Here is a 22,042-nt window from a genome sequence, read left to right as displayed (position 1 = left end):
AATGAAGAAAGGCACTTTCTCTTGGTACCAGTGATGATCAAATCCTGATGTTTCCATCTATTTCAAAAGCCTCAAAATCCCTGCGTAGACATAGACCTGTCCGAGAAGGCTGCAGATCACTTCCTCTGAAAGGGTTTGGCAGAACTCTTTACTGTGATGACAGTGAGGAACCTTGCAGTCTGATCGCCTGATTTGCAATTGGGTAACTGGTTGGCGATTTGGGTTTTTTCCTTTCGGGATAGGAAGGAGGAATAAAGCAACGCATCTCAAGTGAAGTCAGGAACCAACCCCGGAAGTCATCGGGGCATAGCAGGGGGCACGGACAACTGAGAAGATAGGCTAGGTAACCGCAAGGTAAGCAAAGAACAACCTCCACGAGCAGCTGAAGAAAGGCAAAGAAAAGCACTGGGGTGCAGCGATCGCACAGGCACGGAAGCCGCACATGCGCAGTCTACTCTCTTTTTTCAAACTTCTAATACGCTGTCCAGAAGCCCGAGAATCCCATGAGTTTGCTGAACACGAGACTAGATATATTCATATTTGCCTAGTTCCTCATGTATTAACTGTAGTAAACAGCACCTTTCATTGCAGCATTTTGAGTAATTAGTCAGATCATATGGTATGGTCGGACCATGATGCACCCTCCTGTCATACTGTAGCATCATCACAAATGTTGTATGGTGACATTTCACGTCACATAAACAAACAGGCCACCCCACGAATCAGATTCTTCATTTCCATCATTTAAGCTTTTGATTTGTTCTGATTCCAAATTAGTTCAATTGTTAGCCTCAGTAACTAGGGTGTTGAAGCAATGGACTCAAATAAGGCTGATGAACTTTCTCCGGCCAGAACTCATGGTTCGAGCCGAATCATGCAGACATCCATATGATCTCACTGCATTCACTGGCATCCCAAATCCAAGCTCTACTCGCATGCAAGTTCGACATGTGGACTTCAACGGGTCAGTGGGAACCGTTGGTCTTTTCAGAGATTCCTCGGGCCAATCAGTGGCCGTCTAAAAGGCCCAGCTCGCTTCCTACTTCTCTATGGGTTTCCTTGGCTGTTAGAGGGAGGAACAGGGCGATGCACACTAGGAAAGACTGATTGTGCTGCAGCCATTGAGAGTATTTTTGTTTGCCTTTTTTGCATTTAATTCACTCTTTGTAGCATTGTATTGTGTTTCCATGCCCCCACCACCCCTTCGAAAGCTTAGGTGCCCCAGACTTGTTGGCGCTCAAGATGGTTATTTCTCCCCCGAATTACATGAAATGTCACGTGCATGAAGGTCATAAAGGTGGTCCCCGGTATCTCTCCTTCCTAGCCCTTGAAGCCACTGCACGATGGCACCTGTAATGCAGACTGCTTCACAGTCGCTGTAAATGCTCTCTTGCCATTTAAGATTGCTTTGCTTCCAACTAGCATTTTGCCTCATCACAAAACGATGCACACAGGCTGCACCGAATGGGAGCCACACAGGACAATTAAAACGTCTTCTAATTTGATACGCTCATGAGGGCACCGTGATATCAACATGCCACTACCCACAGTTAGAGCCTACTGAAAAACCACATACATGGATTGGGCGAAGGCTCTGGATCAATGAATGCACCTGTAAGAGACGTCCCCCCTACACACACACCTACACCAGCCATATGCTTAGTGGTTGAAGAACGTGTTGAAGCCATAACCTACACTGTGTGGTTCACGCTAAGAACAGAATCCCCCTGGCACTCCGTAAAACGCTTGAAGCTCTTGCTCTACCAAGCCCTGGTGAAGGCTGAGCTGCAAATCACAAGCACGAACAGCCAAAACCTAAGTTGGCTCATATAAACAAAAGTATTTTTAAATGTGTATTTCTCTGCATAAAGCAACCAAATATTTAAAGGTCGCCTTGAGTCTTGCATATGACCAATGCAGACATTGAAACTGGTTCTTACTGCTGTCTGCACTAGATCTGATTATTAGACTATTGCGGGCCAATAATGTATTTAAGTATTACTATGATTGGCAATTGATGTTTTCAAAAACTGTTGTTTTACTATTGCTTGGTGGCGGGTTCACTACAGGTGTTCTCTCTAATCTCAGGTGGCCTTAATTTCTTCAGGGGGGGGGGGTACAGCCTTGGTGCTGTTGATGTGTTTGTATTTCACTGTTTAATATGTGCGATAGATCTTCTTGATATGGTCTTAATTGTTTATTGTATATATTTGTGAATAAAATATCTCTATTTTTTCGAAAGTAATGTTTTTTCTTGTACACCTGTAGGTCGTTTTTTCTTATGAATTGTGCTATATTGGGTTCCATTTTTCTGTGTATGAAATATTATCCGACCAGTTGGATCCCATAACATATTGGGTTATTGGGTTGCTCTCTGTTCATGTGAGTGTTATCACAAAACCGGACACACTCCGTTTCAGCCACTGAATGCCCATTAACATTTCTATGATTTTCTTTTTATTTGCAACTAGCATTTTGTTCATCAGAAATCTTTGCAACTAGTGTTTTCTTTCATCCATCACAAGAAGGTGGCAAACTAAGTTACAGCCACTGAATGTACTCTCCTGCCTCCAATCAATTGTTGAAATGTTTCTTTTCAAGTAGTATTTTGTCTTGCCACAAAAGGTAGCATGCATAGCACCACTGAATGCACTCGCAGCTTTGATATAATTGTAAGCATTCTTTTTTACAACTTGTATTTTGTCTCAACATAAAAACACAGCACACTCAGTTAAAACCACTGAATATTCCCCCTTGCCACCATGCCAATCTAAGAACTATTCCTTGCAATTAAAATGTAGTCTCATGACAAATCTTTCTAACTAGGATTTTCTCTTGCCACCACAAAACGTTGGCACATTCAGCTACCACCCACTGAATCTACTCTACTGCCCCTGAGCAAATGATGAATTTGTATTTACAATTAATTTGTTGTCTCATCACAAACAATGGCACTGAATGTAATCTCCTGGCTGCCTCCAAACAATTCTGGGATTTTATGCACACTTCCTAGTCACTGCTAAAAATGATTTCACGCATCAATGTCATGCAGGGTAGTTTGGATTCTCCCCTGCCCTCTAGTCATAAAAGGTTGGCCAATCATGTTTCAATTTTCCACCTTTCTGTCAACTAAAGGCTGTTGTAATTGTCTTCCTCTCCCTCAACTTTATCCTATTTTAGCTTTCTATCTTTCCCACAACTAAAGCTTATTTAAATGTTCTACCCATTTCTAAATTAAGGCATATTTCAATTTTCTAACTCTCCCTTAGCTGCTTTGATAGCCTCATGCTTCTACCTACAAGATTTGCCATGAATTCAAACTGCCCAACCACTGCCCAAACACTATTTACTGGCTACGAAAGCCCATGTGAGTTACCTAGAGTCATCGTACTAGCTAAAGCTTTTGGCTCAACTTAGGCCTTTCCTGTCCCGGGAAAACCGCAACACCATTGCCCGGGCAATCATAGGCGCCAAACTCGACTATGGCTCAAGTCAACTACAAAGGGCAAGTAAAGGGGAAATGATGCGCCTCCAAATCATCCAGAAGACTGCCATCAGGGTTGTAGAAAGCCTGAGTACGAAAGATCATATCGCAGAGGTTAGGAAGGCACTGCACTGGCTGCCTATAGTATGTAGAATCTCTTTTCGCACTCTTTGTATCACGTACAAATGTCTGTACGGAATCAGTCCTGGCTACCTGACCAATCGTCTAGCCTGGCTGCCCGTACGAAGAAAAAGGCACTTACCCTTTTTGAACTAAGTCCTGATGACAGTTCGGACTCTTCACCTGAAAACAGCTGAACACACGTGAAGGCTGATTTTATCCCGAACCAGAAACATAACCATGTGTCGACAAGAACAATATACTACTAGCCCATCAGTAGTATTGATTTTTGCACCATATACTTGTACTACTAACCCTCACTCAATGAACTGTGATGTTTAAAAGAGTTTGCTTTTTCTTCTGTGAGCCCAATCTGGGCTTAAATGTGAGTTTTTAAAAGGTTCAACTATTGTCTTCCTTTTTGTACAAACCTACAGTTTTTTATATATGTGTCTAAATCTATGATTAAACTGAATCAACATAAAATCATCTCGTAATCAATGTGTGACCTACATCAGCTAGTATTTGTATAAACTAGCTACCTGCCTCCTTCTAACCTACCACTATTGCACGGTTGTAAAAGGGGCAGCTGTTGACTCTTCTCCTTCCTGCTATGCCCGTACGAAGAGCCCTCCTACAATCCCCCTGGGCCAAGATTGATGCTCTGTCTCAGGGGTCTTTCGTATATGCTGCCTGAAATGCTGGAACGCACTGCCCCCCGACTGTGCCAGTCTCTACTCAAATTTAAACATGGCCTAAAAACCCTTCTGTTCCACTGACTAATTGCCTAATCCTGGATAGGATGCTGGTCTTTTGATTCTGTTTGTTTATGATGTGTATGTTATGTCTGCGCTATTATGACTACGGGCTTTTTCTAGGTGAATTATTAATAACAAATAAATAAATACATTATTGCCATTTTAGCCCAAATTATGTAATCTCTTACAATTGGTCCCGGATTATGGGTTGGCAAAGCTTGACTCACCTGAATTGACCAATATTCAGGCGATTTGGATGATTCTGGATTTTGGCTTCATAAGCTCACTAGGACTTAGTCTCAAATGACATCAAGGCCCCCTGGGTAAAGGATTCCTCCCCCTTTCAGGATGTATTTAATAATCCCTATGTTTAGTATTCTTTTAGAAATGACAGCATCCATGAATGCACCTACAGTGCCTACGTCATATAAATCTCCCATCTCAGATACAATACTCACCTGCTTTCCACCTCTTCAACAGAGTCTGGCAAGGGGACGTTGAGTGTTTCCGGCAGGAAACAAGCTGCAATGCCTGATATAATTGGCGCGCAGCCATAGATAACCAGCGGCAGGAACCAGAAATACTCCTCTGTCATCCGCACAAGTGGTGCCACCATGCCACCCAGACGGGCCATGGTGTTGCAAAGACCCATGCCAGTCTGCCTGCAACAGAAAAGTGGAGCATCTTAGTTTTGAGACACAATGTATAATCAAACCTTTTGTCTAAAAGTGATTTCATCACCATTTTGTAGGAACTGATCCGAACACTGTGGGCCTCATTACACGGAAGGCGGTAATGGTTAACGGCCACCGTTAATGGTAACGGTGACCGTTAACCATTACCGCCTTACTACGAGGTCCCTTAGCGGGTTGGTGCTTTAACGCCCGCTAAGGGACCTCGGAGCTAATTACGGCACCGCAAAATTGCGGTGCCGTAATTAGCGCCTTCCCCATTCCCATAGAGCCCTTTGGGGCAGAAATGGGAATGGGGAAGGGCAATGGCGGAAGGGGGATTTACCGCCCCACCAACCTTGGAATGGGGCGGTAAATCCCCTTTCCACCAAGGCGGTGCCGGTATTTTACCGGCATGAGCCATGGCGCTAATAGCGCCATGGCTCACCGCCTTCCGTGTAATGAGGCCCTCTATGTAGAATAGAGATAGGAGACAGATTTTCCAAAATCTTAAGAGTTGCCACATTAAGAAGAATAGAATCAGGCATTTAATGGGGAATTAGATTCACTTCTAATGTGCAGTTTCCCATACCATATCTCTCTCTCTTCCAATCGGTTCGATCTTTTTGCAGGGTTACCTTTAGTGGCCCAACATCTTACATGACTATTTTAATCCCTGTGCCTATGTGGTCTCTGAAGGGCCTTCTACATTTATTTAATGAAAGAGCATGTCCACATGCTCTTTCATGTATTATCCTCTGGTGACTCCATATCTAGGTCTTGATAGAGAGAGCTAAAGCTCCGTCTCGGCACGCCGACTGCTATACAGAGAAGGGACTTTCTCGATATCTGTTTTTAACTTTGTGGTTAGTACCTGGCGAGGAATTCAAGCATCATGCATAATGCAGCTAGGTTAGTTGTTTTGACCATTAGCATATCATTTCTTAATCCCAGTAGTGCAAGATGTGAAACAAATCTGCTTTATGACAGCAAACATATTAGAATCAGGCACTGCTGTTGTTGCCTAATGTATAAAACACAGCAGTGTTTGACTCAATGGTTGGCTCCATCAGGAGGCATATGCTGTTGTGGGACACTCCAAAATCTCATGAGTTCCACTGCTGAGACCCAATGCTCCTCTGCCTTAATTTCTCTCAGTCATAACTTTATTTCGGCGTTCAGCCATAAAAGTTTTCACAGCAGATTTAAACTATCACAAATAAACAAAAATAAATAAATTCACGATACAGTTAAATTGTATATCATGGGGTGACCCTGGGGCATAAATTTGTCTCTTGGGGTCTAGGTGCATTGCAAAGGCTCCTCGTCCTAAGTCCTAAGGGGATCACTGGAACGTTGATGCACCATTTACCGTCGGTGTCTATGCTCAAGAGGAAACCCTGGAGTCCTTTCCTCAGTGGGACAACTTTTGATCGCGAGAGCATGGGCCACTGTTACATGTTTTCTAAAGGCTAGTGACTAAGATCTATTGCACTATTTGCTGGGGGTGGCATCTCCTGTCAAAGATTCATATTTCCTTGACCATACTTGGGTCCCCAGAATCGATTCTGAAAGAGTCAAGGACGTTTCCCCCCAGTTCGGGGGTCCTGGTGCAATTTGTGCCCCAGGTACACAAATGAACATCCCCTCACAGTTCGGAGCCAGTGTGTGCATTCATTTAAGAGTGCTAGGTTCATGCTGATTTGGGGCCAGTTAGGGAACTTTATGTAAAAATATTGACAACCCTGCCCAGGTTTCTGTTGGCATGCTAGGATTAACAATGGAGACAGATGGTTCATGGCCTGACCTGGTTGCTGCCTTATCAAGTGTGGCATTTTCCCAGGGAGTTATTTTTGCTTTTGGGCTGGAGATCTGCCTCAGTGATGATGGGCCAAAGTGTTGTAAACTCTTGATGGCATTGTGACCACTTGAGACTCTTATGGGCAGTGTTCCTTTGCCCACTTGGGCACTTGCAATGATGGTCCTTGCTTTATTCCCATTGGTATGTCCTCTTCTACCCTGGTTTGCTCTAGGGTTATTAGTGCTAGTTTCAGGCGCAGAATATCTGGCTTTCCCTGTTTTGTTTAGGGCCCATCTTTCACCCTCTTTGTTAATTAGTGGTCCCCCTTGTCCACTCCCGTTCCAGCTACTTCAATTAGGGATAGGACTAGGTTCTTTATTATGAAGAGGTCAGCTAGAACCACACTGCATTGACAGTCATTGGTCACTGGCCCTCCATCCCCAGTCTGTTAAAAAATATGTTTGACTGCTTGCTAGTGATTGGGTAGTGGGCTGGATGTTTTATTCGGAAGGTCATCAGTAATTGCTCCTGTTGGCTTGGCGTGTCCCCACTCAACCACATTTCCCCTTCTTTCAGCCTTGTGGCATTCACCACAGAGCAAAGACCCATTATGACAGCCTTGTGGGCAAAACATTTGTTTGGTAGTCCTAGGAGGCTCCTTGGTGGTGTCTGTTTTTGATAGCAATATGTACCCCCGCACTTGGTATAGCAGTTTCAGGAGTGGCCATAAAACGGTGGTGCTCCAGCCAGCATTGTGTAGGAGATGGGGTAGCAAAGATGCAGGCGACATAGTAGTGGTGGTGGGAATAGGAGCAGAAGTGGCCATTCCTTGATTGTTAGTTTCCCCTATGGCCATGTTCAAATGGTGTCCAAAAACAGTTGGGTTGAGGTAGGGCTGCTGGAAGGCAGCTGGAAGTCAGCTGGAAAGCAGCTGGAAGGCTAGAAAGCTCCCCTGGGTGTGGTTGACCATTTTAAGTCGTGGTGCAGTTGTCAAAGGGCCAATGTCGCACAAGACATACAGCGCCCGTGCCTTCATTAGTTGGACAGTTACAGGTGTCTCTTTCGGTAGGGCCCCTGGCAATGGTATTATGTTCAGTGGTTGGACAATTAGAGGTATCAGTTTCGGTAGGGGCCTTGGCATTGGCATTATGTTCAGTATCCCCCCATTCCCCATGATCCAAGCTGACAGGGGCATTGAAAGAGCCGAAAAACGGGTGATTCTCACTGATCAGCAAATAGGCTTACCCCAGGGGTCTTAAAGGGTCAGTTGAACTGGAGTCAGCAGCATTTCATGAGGGCGTGGTGGTTGCAATTAACATTTTCCTTTTTACAGTCAGGGTATTGGTGCATGCCACTAGCGGAAGATATTCAAAATAGATTTGCCTTTTTGTTTATCTGTCTACAGTATGCATGGAACCATACTTCCTTTGGGTATCTCAATAGCGAGAGTGAGTTTGGGGCATTTCTAAGCAAAGCACTCCCAGATGCAGCCGAGAGACGAACTGTGATCTATGTGGATGATTTCCTGATCAAGAATGAGGACATAAAATGTCACTTCAATGAAATTAGACATGTCCTCAGCCAGTTACAAAAGGCTGGGGTGAAGGTATCATTACATAAGGCACAGTGGTGTAGAAAAGGGGTAAACTTCCTGAGACATGAAGTAACAGAGCATGGGTTAAACCCACAAAAAGAAAAATATTGAAGCTATTCAGAAAAGAAAAGAAAAGAGTTTGTTAGGAATGACAAGGAAAGGTATCGAAGATTATGCAGAAATTACACAACCATTCACTAAATTAGTGAAACGAGGAGAGGAATACAATGGAGATGGGGGAAGGAGCAAAGTGAGGTGGTAGCCAAGTTTAAAAAAACTGTCTGATAAAAGTTGCATGTTTAGCTTATCCGAAAATGAACCAATATTTCTTTATGTTAAATGTTAAAGGTATTTGTACCGCGCACCGTCACCAACGAAATTGGTCCCCAGGCACTCTGGCGGATCTGTAAATAATAAGGTTGGGTAGGGTGGGTTGGTAAGGTGAAATGGGAGTAGGATAGTGAGAGGAGTGGTGTTCTGTTGGCAGCTTCACCTCGGTATACACCAGATGCTGAGCTTTGATGCAGGTATTGGATCGGTGACAGGCCGCGTGTGCCTTTGGTCCGGTTTATGTGTTGTTGCAGTGTTGTGAAGTGCGTGCGGCTTGTTGTGCGAGAGATAGTTGTGTGAGTTTTTTGAGTGAGTTAAGTATGCAGAGTTTGAGCTTATATTGGTCAGTGGGTTACCTGACCTTTGGCATGTTGGCATTTGCAGTTCTGTCCCAGTGTGGCACCAGTTGACCCCCGCAACTCTATCTGGATGCTGCGCGGGCCAATGTTTAGAATTCTATCTGGGTGTGGGCAAGCCAGCATTCACAGTCCCATCCAGATGCGGCGCAAGCTAGCCTCTAGAAATATGTCCAGGTGAGGACATGCTATCATTCACAACCCTATCTGGATGCTACGCAGGCTGATGTTCACAATTCCAAGTTGGCACACGCCAACATTCAAGTTTCATCTAGGCGCGGGCTTGCTGTCCTTCAATCAATCTCATCTAGATGCGACGCAGGCTAATGTCCACAATTCTTGGTGTGGCCTGTGCTAGTCTTCAGGATTCGCATAGCTGCGGGCATGCTAACGTTCGAAGTCCTATCTAGATGCGAAGCAGGCTAATATTCACAAATCTATCTAGGTGTGGGCATATTGGTATTCAGGTTTCACCTAGGTGCAGGCATGCCAGCATTCATGGTCCTATCTAGAGGCGATGCAGGCCAATATTCTCAATTCTATTTAAATGTAGACATGCTGATATTCATGATATGGAGACAGAATTCACAGAGATTTAGGTATATCGGCTGTCTTATATCAAAAACATGATTTAAATTACAAAACCATTGCATATGCCAGCAAAGCATTGTCACAGGAAGAAACAAAGTTTAGTGAATGTGTAAAGGCACTGCTGAATACTGTGTGGGTATTATACCAATTCCGCCCCATTATTCAGGGGGATTGTTGAAACAAATCATTAGCCTCTGCAATTTTTGCAGAGTAAAAAAATCAGATTAGGGAACTTAGCATTGCATGGTTTCCCAGTGGAAGTGAGATATGGGCATAATACAAAATGCCCCAGTTGTTCAAGGGCTGGCAGACGTACATGATTGTGCAGATATCTGTGCCTCTGATGACACAGGGTTAGAAACATATCTAACCGAATTTGAACAATCCCCACACAAGGCATTCAATGTAGAGACATGTAGGAATCTCCCAACTGTGTATGTAGATGGATTTGCATACCCAGTTGGGGGTGATTCTGAAAAAGAATTGGCGGCAGGAATAGGGAATGTGTGGGTTAGAAGTGACGGTATCACAAGAGTGAGCATGAGGTTAGGTTCCAAAAGCAGTCACATTGCGGAATTGGCTGCTGTATACAAGTCAATATCCACACCAGTAGAAAATGAATTCAAAGAAATATTTGTAGTTACTGATTCTGATTATACCCAAAATAGTTTAGTGAAATATCTACCTGGGTCGAAGTTGAGAGACATGATCACATATAATAAAAATTCCCTCAAACATGGTAAAATGATTCAAACCATAGATAAGCTTGTTTCAGATAATTACATGATTATTCACCTGGCGAAAAATATGAGGCCATCTGAAAACACCAGTGGAAGACAAAGTTGGGAATGACAAGGCAGATCAGTTAGCCAAGATTAGGGTAGTGATGGGGAATTATTTACTATTTAGCACCTACTTCGTGAAATCAAGGTGGATGCGATAACATGCTCCAAATCTCACAGAACAGTTGATCAGCCTCTGGCACAATGGAGTTTTGATAACCCTGATCAGCACTTGGTCAAGGCACAAAAAGAAGATGCCATTTCAGGTTAGTTCTATGACCATTTAATGGACGCAGAGCGAAATCCTTTAACAGAGGACTGAAAAGGGAGAGAAGAATTAAGGGTATTGTTAAAGAACAAGACGAGAATTTGATTACAAGATGGACTGATGGTTCGGGAGTCCATGTCAGGCTAAATGCAGTGCAGAGTTGTATACTCGGGGATGTTTGATGTGTGCACAATTTCAACCTACCTCTCCAACAGATAGGGCACCATTAATGAAAAGAGGTCTGACACTACCCTGGTTAGACCTACAAATAGATTTCATTGGCCTGGTCCAAAGATCAGCACGGGGAAACAGATATATGCTGACAGTCACCTGTTAAATGTGCAAATGGTTGGAGTGTATTCCGGCACCTGGCTGCAGTGGGAAACAGTGGCCACATTGCTGGTGAATCATATTTTCTCTAGGTTTGGTTAGCCTCAAAGATAGACTATGGGAGTCATTTTACTAGTGCAGTGATGACTACGATGTGGCAGATTTTGGGAGTGAAAAGGAATCTGCATATCTTCTATCAGCCATCTTCTTCTGGTGGTGTGGAATGGTGCAATAGATCAATCATTGACGTTTTGAAAATGTGTGTAGCTGAAGCAGGGTCCAGCTGGTACTTCTGTATGTCTCACCCTGGTGCTAATGGTTATTCGGTCAACACCATCAAAATCCAAACTCCCAGCCTATATGAAATTATGACAGCCAGGGAAATGGTTTTGCCACAGCATTTATTGTACAGGATTAATGAGAAAGTCCTAGTAAATGCATCCAAGATTCATGAAGGTGTGGAAACATTGAGAAAGCACTTGTAGCATGTGTTTGTGATTGCGCAGCAGAATTTAGAATGAGCCACTAATAGCGCCAAATAGTACTATGATAAGAAAACATCTGTGAGGGAATATGAAATAGGAGATCAAGTTTTTAAATTAAATTTCGTGAAAGGTAAACACAAGAATGCCAAATTTCTAGGAGCCTGGCAGGCCCCATACAGAATTGTGGACAAGGTTTCACCTGTGGTCTACAGGATTATGATGCAGGAAGGAGATCTGGTTGTGGATCAATTTGTCCACATGAACCAAATCAAGCCATTTCACCCGAAACATGAGGTTAAAAGGCTGGAACAAGCTGGAGAAACAAGTAGGGAATGAAAGGTATAGTTGTTACACTAATAGCAACGTGAGTAAGCAAAAAGAATATAGCATTTCACTTTAAAGGGATTCACTGTAGCAGGTAAGTAGTTGCACTGTAGCAGGTAAGTAGGTGTGAATCGAACTATTAATATAAGTTGTAAAAAGGAGAGATGAAACAGGTGAGCTTGATAGTATGAGTCTGAGGTGTACAAGTAAAAAATGAAATATAAGATTGTAGACTTATGATATTGTATTTTTAGGTTAATGATAGGTAGTAAACATTTTGGTTTCCAAATGGGGGATGCAATTGAATTGTGTGTTTTTATTATGTTTGATCCATACATTTGTTTGCAGGTGGTGGCGAAGGCAGCTGGGGTTGTAAGTGTTATATATTTGTATGCCGTTAACAAATACTTTTGTTTCAAGGTGGGGCCAAAGTGAAAGGGGGAGATGCTAGATTTTGTGTTTGTATGTTGTATAATGCACACAAGAAACCAAACATTTCCAGGTTGCGAAGGGAAGTGGAGTGATGGCAACATAAAAAAAAGTATTTTACTTGATACTTAACCTGTCTGTTTCCCTTCCGATTTAGATTGCTAACTCGTTTCCTTCACCAGCGCCCCGGGAGCTGGGTGTCGTTGGAAGGGGCTGTTGAAGGAGTCTGCCGGATTGGAGGCCACTGGACCAGAATCCCTGGGACTAAAATGAAAAACTCCAGGGAGAGAAACAGGAATCTAGATGACGGCACAGCATCCCATGCAGCGTGGGGGAAGACATTGTGTCATTTTATCCAAAAACATTTGAACTATAATGTTGACCTTAACTTTGATATGTGAGCAGCAGGTGTTCTGTCAGGTTCTGGTAGAACCAGGGCCTGCATCTGGGGTTGTGTTTGAAGAAGTCCCAGGGTTTATTCTCAGGAACAGAATATCAGTACATGTACACCATTGTGAATGCAGAGTTGGTCTTGGTGGCATTTCTTAATACATATGAGATTAAATCTGCCCAAGTGAAAGAATGGATGCAGATCCAGAAGGGAGGTCTTCAAAGGGCAGTAAGAGAGATCATATTGCAGCTAGAACAGACTGTTATGAACTCATCCCATTCTAAGAAAAGGAGGGGACAAAAAATGACTGGATTTCTGGTTAGAGCAATTGTCATGACTATAATTGGTGCTATTGTGGGGATGGCAGTACATACAGTGAAGGCCATTTCTTTTAGTACTTTGGGTGGTAAGACCCAGGAACTGGGGAAGGATTTGAAAGTAATTCAGCAAAGGCTGGATGATCTCAAGTTCAAACAGAAAGAGATGATTTAATATATAAATCAAACTATTCTGACACTAAATGAGCAGTCAATGGTGATGGAACACAGCATCAATGTTGTTTTGAAACATGACAAACTGATATTTTGAAGGTTCAAAATGGGGTGTCTCAACTGATACAGAGGCACATTCCTTTGTACTTTGAGTCGTCTGATATCCGTCAAATGGGTTCTATGTTCTTTTATCGACAGTCATTTTTATGACTGCCTTTACGAGTACACAATTACAAAAAGGTCACTGAATTTCCTACCCACAACCGATGCACTCCCCCCTATTTTTAACTATTCCCGACCCCCCAACCACTTATCTGCCCTCCCCCCCACAATTTCTATGACCTTTTTCGGTCAATGCCAATCGTAAAAATGACTGTTGATGAAACAACAGAATACCTCCAAATGATGTCACGGATCACACGGAGAGAGATGGAAACAATCCAAGACTAAATAGCATTTGAGATGGGGAGTGTGATTCCCTACTATATAGATGTAGAAAGAATAGAGATACGCTTCCCATTGTGCATTCCATATATATCACTCCACAGTTGATTTATCAGACTAAATGTATTTATTTATTTTAATTTTTTTACATTTGTAGAGTGCACTACAGCCCAAAGGCATTGAGGCGCTTTTTACATGAAAGTGTACATAAGCAGGATTACAATTAAGACATGCGTTTACTTAGTTACATCATATGTGCTAAATTACAAAGTACAGTTGGGCACATGGTTGGTTTCAGTAGAATACAGAGTAAGAGCTAGAATTTAACAGTCCTATGCTGGTGCATAATGTGAGTTTCTGTCAGCGGGACAAATACATCAAAATTGTGACTCCTGAAATGGTGGCTCTTCAAGCTTGGGAGCCCAACTTGTATTGGTTTTCTGTGCAGAGGGGACCTGGCCTAGTAGTTCGGGCTGGGCTGCTACCTTCGGTGGCGGCAGCTGCTGACTGATTTGCACATGGCTGGTCCCCTTTTGCAATGGCGCAGACGGGCTAAAAAACGGTGGTGTGGAAGGTTGCCCAGAGCAATTGCCAGTGGTTTAGATTAATTCGAAACCTTCCACCCATCACTTTTGTGGTCAGTTTGTTTCTCCTTGTGAGAGAGAGTATGCCCAGACGTGGGTCCCTTGCTCGCTGCGCCACAGGGAACCAGGCTGCACCTCACTGAGGAGGTCCAACAAGGCCGAAACATGTCTGGGGTTGCTTGGTTTTCTGTGCAGAGGTGACCTGGCCTAGCAGTTCGGGCAGGGCTGCTACCTTCGGTGGTGGCAGCTGCTGACTGATTTGCACATGGCTGGTCCCCTTTTGCAATGGCGCAGACGGGCTAAAAAACGGTGGTGTGGAAGGTTGCCCAGAGCAATTGCCAGTGGTTTAGATTCATTTGAAACCTTCCACCCATCACTTTTGTGGTCAACTTGTATTTAGTGCCAACATTGGATACTTGTGCTACTTTTAAGGAACAGAACCACATATGTTCCCGGGAAGCTGTTTATACCTGATGCATCAAGAGCCATTTGTGAGTTGGGGGGGATCATGGTATTGCTGAAGGGTGTGAAGTGTCTGTAAGTAACCGAAAACATGATGAGCTGGCATAAGCCAAATTAATTAAACACCGGTCAGGTCAGTATTTGCGTATCAAATTTTACAATGACCTACCTCTATCATGGTTCATTTGTTATAAAGCCATTGCAGCGCAAGGTATTTTATATGACATCCCTAAAGACACACAGGCCGATTCATGGAATAATTAGCGCGGCGCAAGTGGCCAAAAACGTGCGAATCGCAGTGGAATAGCGAAAATCGCAGTGCAAGTGCGAAAATCGCACGAAAAGCAGCGCACATTGATTCATGGAAGGCCGTGCGCGAGAAAACCTTCGGATGTGCGATAAAAAAGTGCACGGCGCACGTTGGCGCACAGGCCATCTAACTGCGTGCGCCAGGTCACAGCGAAAATCGCACAGGCCACAGCGAAAATCGCACATAGCGCAGCGCACGCAAAAAAAAGTAGGCGTAACACGGGGCGTAACACTCGGAATGGGGAACAACTTGCCAAAATGTGGGCGTCACGGTGGAAGTACAGGGCACAAGTGCGCGGAACGCCCACACGCTCGCCTACAACACGTATTCATGGAATAGAATAGGGCAAAAAAGTGCACGCTCAAACCAGCGCACAGGCACAAACACGACCGCCACAAGAAAGCAGGCGGTAGCGTCTCTGCGCCTGTAAGAAATGTGCGCCAAAAGGTGCGCCAACAAATAGCACCTATATACTGCCATGAGGAATGTCCTATACTGTGGCCCTCCAGGACAAATGACGTGCAAAGGGGTACCCACAAACACGGACACCCGCTGACAAAAAATACGTGTGCGTGTATACCGGGGTGCGCGGGAAGTCTCACACGCGATTTGGCCGTGTACGTGGATTTCAGGGGTGCGCGGGAATTTCCACACGCGATTTGGCCGGGTACGTGGATTTCAGGGTTGCGCGGGAAGTTCCACACGCGATTTGGCCGGGTACGTGGATTTCAGGGGTGCGCGGGAAGTTCCACACGCGATTTGGCCGGGTACGTGGATTTCAGGGGTGCGCGGGAAGTTCCACACGCGATTTGTCAGGGTACGTGAATTCCAGGGGTTTGCGGGAAGTTCCACACGCGATTTGTCAGGGTACGCAGATTACAGGGGTGCGCGGGAAGTTCCACACGCGATTTGGCCGTGTACGTGGAGTACAGGGGTGCGCGGGAAGTTCCACACGCGATTTGGCCGTGTACGTGGATGACAGGGGTGCGCGGGAAGTTCCACACGCGATTTGTCAGGGTACGTGGATTTCAGGGGTGCGCGGGAAGTTCCACACGCGATTTGGCCGGGTACGTGGATTTCAGGGGTGCGCGGGAAGTTCCACACACAATTTGGCCGTGTACGTGGATTACAGGGGTGCGCGGGAAGTTCCACACGCGATTTGGCCGGGTACGTGGATTTCAGGGGTGCGCGGGAAGTTCCACACGCGATTTGGCTGGGCACGTGTATAACAGGGGTACGCGGGAAAATCTACACGCGATTTGGCTGTGTGCTCCCAGGTATTCCCTGTACACCCTCCACGGCCCCTGCAGGCAGCACACACCACAGGGGACTACCCTGCACACCTGCTCATGTCACCCAGCACCCCCACCCCCCAGCCACCAGGGGCAGCCTCCACCAGGCCCCCACTCATGTCTCCCACCATCCCCACCCCCCAGCCACCAGGGGCAGCCTCCACCAGGCCCCCACTCATGTCTCCCACCACCCCCACCCCCCAGCCACCAGGGGCACCCACCACCCATGTCTCCCACCCCCCCCCCGCCCCCCAGCAGTGCAGGGGCACCCTCCACCAGGCCACCACTCATGTCTCCCACCACCCCCACCCCCCAGCCACCAGGGGCACCCACCACCAGGCCCCCACCCATGTCTCCCACCCCCCCACCCCCCAGCAGTGCATGGGCACCCTCCACCAGGCCACCACCCATGTCTCCCACCACCCCCACCCCCCAGCAGTGCAGGGGCACCCTCCACCAGGCCACCACCCATGTCTCCCACCACCCTCACCCCTCAGCAGTGCAGGGGCACCCTCCACCAGGCCCCCACCCATGTCCCCTATCACCACCCCCCCGAGCAGTGCAGGGGCACCCTCCACCAGGCCCCCACTCATGTCTCCCACCACCCCCACCCCCCAGCCAGCAGGGGCAGCCTCCACCAGGCCACCACTCATGTCTCCCACCACCCCCACCCCCCAGCCACCAGGGGCAGCCTCCACCAGGCCCCCACCCATGTCCCCTATCACCACCACCCCCCAGCAGTGCAGGGGGACCCTCCACCAGGCCCCCACCCATGTCCCCTATCACCACCCCCCCCAGCAGTGCAGGGGCAGCCTCCACCAGGCCCCCACTCATGTCTCCCACCCCCCCCACCCCCCAGCCAGCAGGGGCAGCCTCCACCAGGCCACCACTCATGTCTCCCACCACCCCCACCCCCCAGCCACCAGGGGCAGCCTCCACCAGGCCCCCACCCATGTCCCCTATCACCACCACCCCCCAGCAGTGCAGGGGCACCCTCCACCAGGCCCCCACCCATGTCCCCTATCACCACCCCCCCCAGGAGTGCAGGGGCAGCCTCCACCAGGCCCCCACCCATGTCTCCCACCACCCCCACCCCCCAGCAGTGCAGGGGCACCCTCCACCAGGCCCCCACCCATGTCCCCTATCACCACCCCCCCAGCAGTGTAGGGGCACCCTCCACCAGGCCCCCACCCATGTCCCCTATCACCACCCCCCCAGCAGTGCAGGGGCAGCCTCCACCAGGCCCCCACTCATGTCTCCCACCACCCCAACCCCCCAGCAGTGCAGGGGCACCCTCCACCAGGCCCCCACTCATGTCTCCCACCACCCCCACCCCCCAGCAGTGCAGGGGCACCCTCCACCAGGCCCCCACTCATGTCTCCCACCACCCCCACCCCCCAGCCAGCAGGGGCACCCTCGACCAGGCCCCCACTCATGTCTCCCACCACCCCCACCCCCCAGCAGTGCAGGGGCACCCTCCACCAGGCCCCCACCCATGTCCCCTATCACCACCCCCCCCCCCAGCAGTGCAGGGGCAGCCTCCACCAGGCCCCCACTCATGTCTCCCACCACCCCCACCCCCCAGCCAGCAGGGGCAGCCTCCACCAGGCCACCACTCATGTCTCCCACCACCCCCACCCCCCAGCCACCAGGGGCAGCCTCCACCAGGCCCCCACCCATGTCCCCTATCACCACCACCCCCCAGCAGTGCAGGGGCACCCTCCACCAGGCCCCCTCCCATGTCCCCTATCAAACCCCCCAGCAGTGCAGGGGCAGCCTCCACCAGGCCCCCACTCATGTCTCCCACCACCCCCACCCCCCAGCCAGCAGGGGCAGCCTCCACCAGGCCACCACTCATGTCGACCACCACCCCCACCCCCCAGCGACCAGGGGCAGCCTCCACCAGGCCCCCACCCATGTCCCCTATCACCACCACCCCCCAGCAGTGCAGGGGCACCCTCCACCAGGCCCCCACCCATGTCCCCTATCACCACCCCCCCCCCCAGCAGTGCAGGGGCAGCCTCCACCAGGCCCCCACCCATGTCTCCCACCACCCCCACCCCCCAGCAGTGCAGGGGCACCCTCCACCAGGCCCCCACCCATGTCCCCTATCACCACCACCCCCCAGCAGTGCAGGGGCACCCTCCACCAGGCCCCCACCCATGTCCCCTATCACCACCCCCCCAGCAGTGCAGGGGCAGCCTCCACCAGGCCCCCACTCATGTCTCCCACCACCCCCACCCCCCAGCAGTGCAGGGGCACCCTCCACCAGGCCCCCACTCATGTCTCCCACCACCCCCACCCCCCAGAAGTGCAGGGGCACCCTCCACCAGGCCCCCACTCATGTCTCCCACCACCCCCACCCCCCAGCAGTGCAGGGGCACCCTCCACCAGGCCCCCACTCATGTCTCCCACCACCCCCACCCCCCAGCCACCATGGGCAGCCTCCACCAGGTCCTCACAATCCCCAATCATGTGCGTCATGGTCAGCCTCCACAGCCATGGAATGGAATCCCAGTCGGGAGTCTTCAGTTCCAGCAGGGGTGGTCACAGCAACAGCACCCCTGGCTGATGTGCAGGCAGAAAATGGCAGTGCACGTGGGCAGCAGGCAGTCAGGCAGCAGCAGATGGCAGGTGGGAGCGTGCTCGGGGCTCTGGGGGGCAGTAGTTCGGCCTTCTGGGCAGGAGCGTGGTCTTCCGTGTGCTTACGCGTGGCCAGCTTGATACGGAGTGATTTGGCACGTGAAAATCCTGCACGTCAGCGTGAAAATCGAGGAAAGGCCCTTAGCGCGTAAGCGCGTCAGCACGCATACGCGATTCTATTGGACCAAAGGCACTCAGTGCATAAACGCGTCGGCAGCGTATGCGCGTCTATGAAGTCGCATGCACGTTGAATTGGGCACACGTTTGAAAATGTTGCGTGTGAAAAAAATGAAAGACACGTCCGAGTGTCAAAGCGTGTAATTGGTGGGAATGGGCCTAGCGCGTACACGCGGCAGTGACAAAGCGTGTAATTGGTGGAAATGGCCCTACACGCAGAAGTGACAAAGCGTGTAATTGGTGGAAATGGCCCTACACGCAGAAGTGACAAAGCGTGTAATTGGTGGAAATGGCCCTAGCGCGTACACGCCGCGTAAGTGACGCTGGACGTGTGGGCCTGTATAAAAGGTACGTGTAGAACACCATTTCCTTGTACGTGCTTTTCGTGGAGAGCGAGTGGGTGAATTCTGTACTTCTTGTCGTTTCACACGCGATTTACTTCACGGCGTTTCAAGTTCGTATTCCCTGTTACCTCTGACAGCTTTTTCTCTTTTTTCTCTTTTACTGGTTTACCTGGGCCTGTTCCCTCAAACAGTGTTCCCTTCTACTGTTGTCCTGTCTCCTCAGACAGCGTACAAATCTTCTTTTGGCGGGGGTGTTGCCAACCAAACGCGCTCCTTTTTCACGCTCTTTTACCTGGCAGACGGTGAGTCACGCACGTATCTAACATCTGTGCTTGCCCGTGTGTAGCCTACCCCTTCAGAGGTCATTCTAGGCTGCGTGTGACACGCATACGTTCATTCTTGTGTTACTGGGTGCCACAGCGTAGTGCAGGTTTTTCTTTCTGCACACGTGGTCTAGGAGGGGTTGCGTGCACGTCATCTCCCTTTTTTGGGGCTCCTGTGCGTAGCGTGACCCGTCATCTTTCCCCAGGGGTTACATTCAGCCTTGCTAGAGCACTAGGGTACAATTACCATCTGGTACCCAACCCCTTTGACCCCCAATTGCCTAGGACAATAGTTTACAGCCACTCCCATACGCACATTAACATCAGTGCCATGGCTGGGAGGCGAGGATTCCGTAAGGGTGGCAAAGGTGGAAGAGCCACAAGTGGTGGCCGTGGTGGATCCAGTAGGGGACGTGGTCGTTACTTGCAGGGTGAGCCTGTCCCCCCATGTGTGGAGGACCAGTCAAGGGCACCCATAATCCCCCCCCCCCCGTTGAGGCTGATGTGGCTGACACCATCCATGCTCAGCCCTTGTTGGACCAGCCCATTGTGGCACCAGACCTGGCTGACTCCATGGCTGACTTCCAGGTCAGCAGGCCTATGACACGTGCGCTGGTGCACGTTGATGTCATCATGCCACTTGCATCTGGGGCAGCAAGGTCATCTGCTGCCCCAAGTAGGCAGGACGGAGAGGCTGCAGGGGCAGCTGCGGCTCCATCCACCCCAGCTCTCACACACCCAGCCAGGACAGTGTCGGTCCTAGTCCATCCTGCTGACATTCCCCCTGACACCATTACACTTGAGCCAATGCCTGCACCAACTCCCATGCTGAGTGTGCAATCCCACACTCCTGGTACAGAGTCCACCAGGGCTCCTGCCCCTAGTGTCCAGAGCGGCGCAGGACACTCAGGATCACCACCACCTTCCAAGCGGAAGAGGAAGAGTGCTCGTCCGGCACAGGCTGATGCCCCAGACACGGCTACACAGTCCGGCCCGCCCAGGAAGCCCAGCTTCACGGATGACGAACTGAATGCACTTGTCGAGTATGTGTCCGCACATGATAACGAGATGGTCATTGTTGCAGGATCCAAGACCACACCTGCACAACGCCAGGCACACTGGCAGACCGTTGCGGACATCGTAAGTGCCCTTGGAATCGTGAGGCGCACAGCCAATGATTGCTATAAGCGCTGGAATGACCTAAAGCGCAGGGCAAAGAGTAAGCTGGCCTCAAGTCATGCCGCAACTCTAGTGACTGGAGGTGGGTCTCCAGTAGTAGACATGGAACTCACTCCACATGAGTCAGTCGCTGGGACCTACGTCACGGAGGAACAGATCCAAGGCGTGGGAGATCTGCCTGATTACGAGGCATTGTCCGGTGAGTGCACATGCATGTGTGTGTCATCCATGTGCATGGTGTGTGTGTGAGGGCTTCTGTTTGTGTGCCAGGTGAGAGTGTGTGCGCCTGAGTCGTATGGGTCAGCCATGTGCTTCATGCAATACATCCTGCGCAGCTGCATTAGGCCATAGCAGTATCCCTTCTGCCAACAGTAGACATCTAGCCCAACTGCACGCCAGTTGCCCTTGAAGTGTCACCTTGCCACAACATTGTTGCTTATTTTTCACTGTTCATTCAGGCAGATTGTTTGCATTCCACCACTTTTACTAGGCATTTCGCAGTCCTCTAGTCACATGTCTGACATGGCTATGGTAAAGTGGAGTGACTTTGTTACCTGGATATCATTTGTTCACACATGTCCCTGTGCAATTGGACCATTTTGGACTGGCAGCTCCAGGTGAAAAATCTGACCTGTTTGAATTAGAAAAGCTATTACATGCGGGAACTGGACTGAATGAATAGGTGCTGCCCTCCTCTCCATCTTCACTCAATAGCAATGGTACATGCCATCTGTGTGATGGCATGTGTGTTTCACCTGGCAATCACAGGCCAATGTGTGATGCCACTGCCAGGCAGCATGCAGAAAATGTATTATGTGTGGTGGAAACCTGTACCTCCCATACACCTGGTCATCAAGCATCCCGAAAAGGCTGGTTCTGGGTGTGAATATTCTGGCCCTGACTATCCTCCTCCTCCTCCTTTGGTAGCCCACGCCCACTGCTGCTAGGAACGGTATGTTCATCCTGGGTCTGAGCTTGTTATTTTGTTAGCGCGCAAATGTATGCGTTGCGCGTGTTGTAGGCGAGCGTGTGACCCGCGCACCCCTGAAATCCAGTACCCAGTCCAATAGCGTGTGGAA

At 48.9% G+C, this 22,042-nt stretch overlaps 1 protein-coding gene across 1 annotated transcript in view; it reads right to left on the bottom strand.

The window, feature by feature from the left end:
- Positions 1-4,816: 4,816 nt before the first annotated feature.
- LOC138567843 (solute carrier family 22 member 6-A-like) overlaps positions 4,817-22,042 on the bottom strand; it is a gene marked incomplete at its 5' end in the record, with an annotated part of 223,258 nt that continues 206,032 nt past the window's right edge. The window contains one exon of the mRNA XM_069646335.1: positions 4,817-5,024. Within this exon, the coding sequence (XP_069502436.1) occupies positions 4,817-5,024 (208 nt within the window). The remainder of the gene's footprint in view (positions 5,025-22,042) is intronic.

The sequence above is a fragment of the Ambystoma mexicanum genome, chromosome 2p (assembly GCF_040938575.1).
Source record: "Ambystoma mexicanum isolate Mex_15411 chromosome 2p, UKY_AmexF1_1, whole genome shotgun sequence".
NCBI lineage: Eukaryota > Metazoa > Chordata > Amphibia > Caudata > Ambystomatidae > Ambystoma > Ambystoma mexicanum.
The sequence above is the reverse complement of the archived record's forward strand: the minus strand, read 5'-3'. Positions and strand labels throughout refer to the sequence as shown.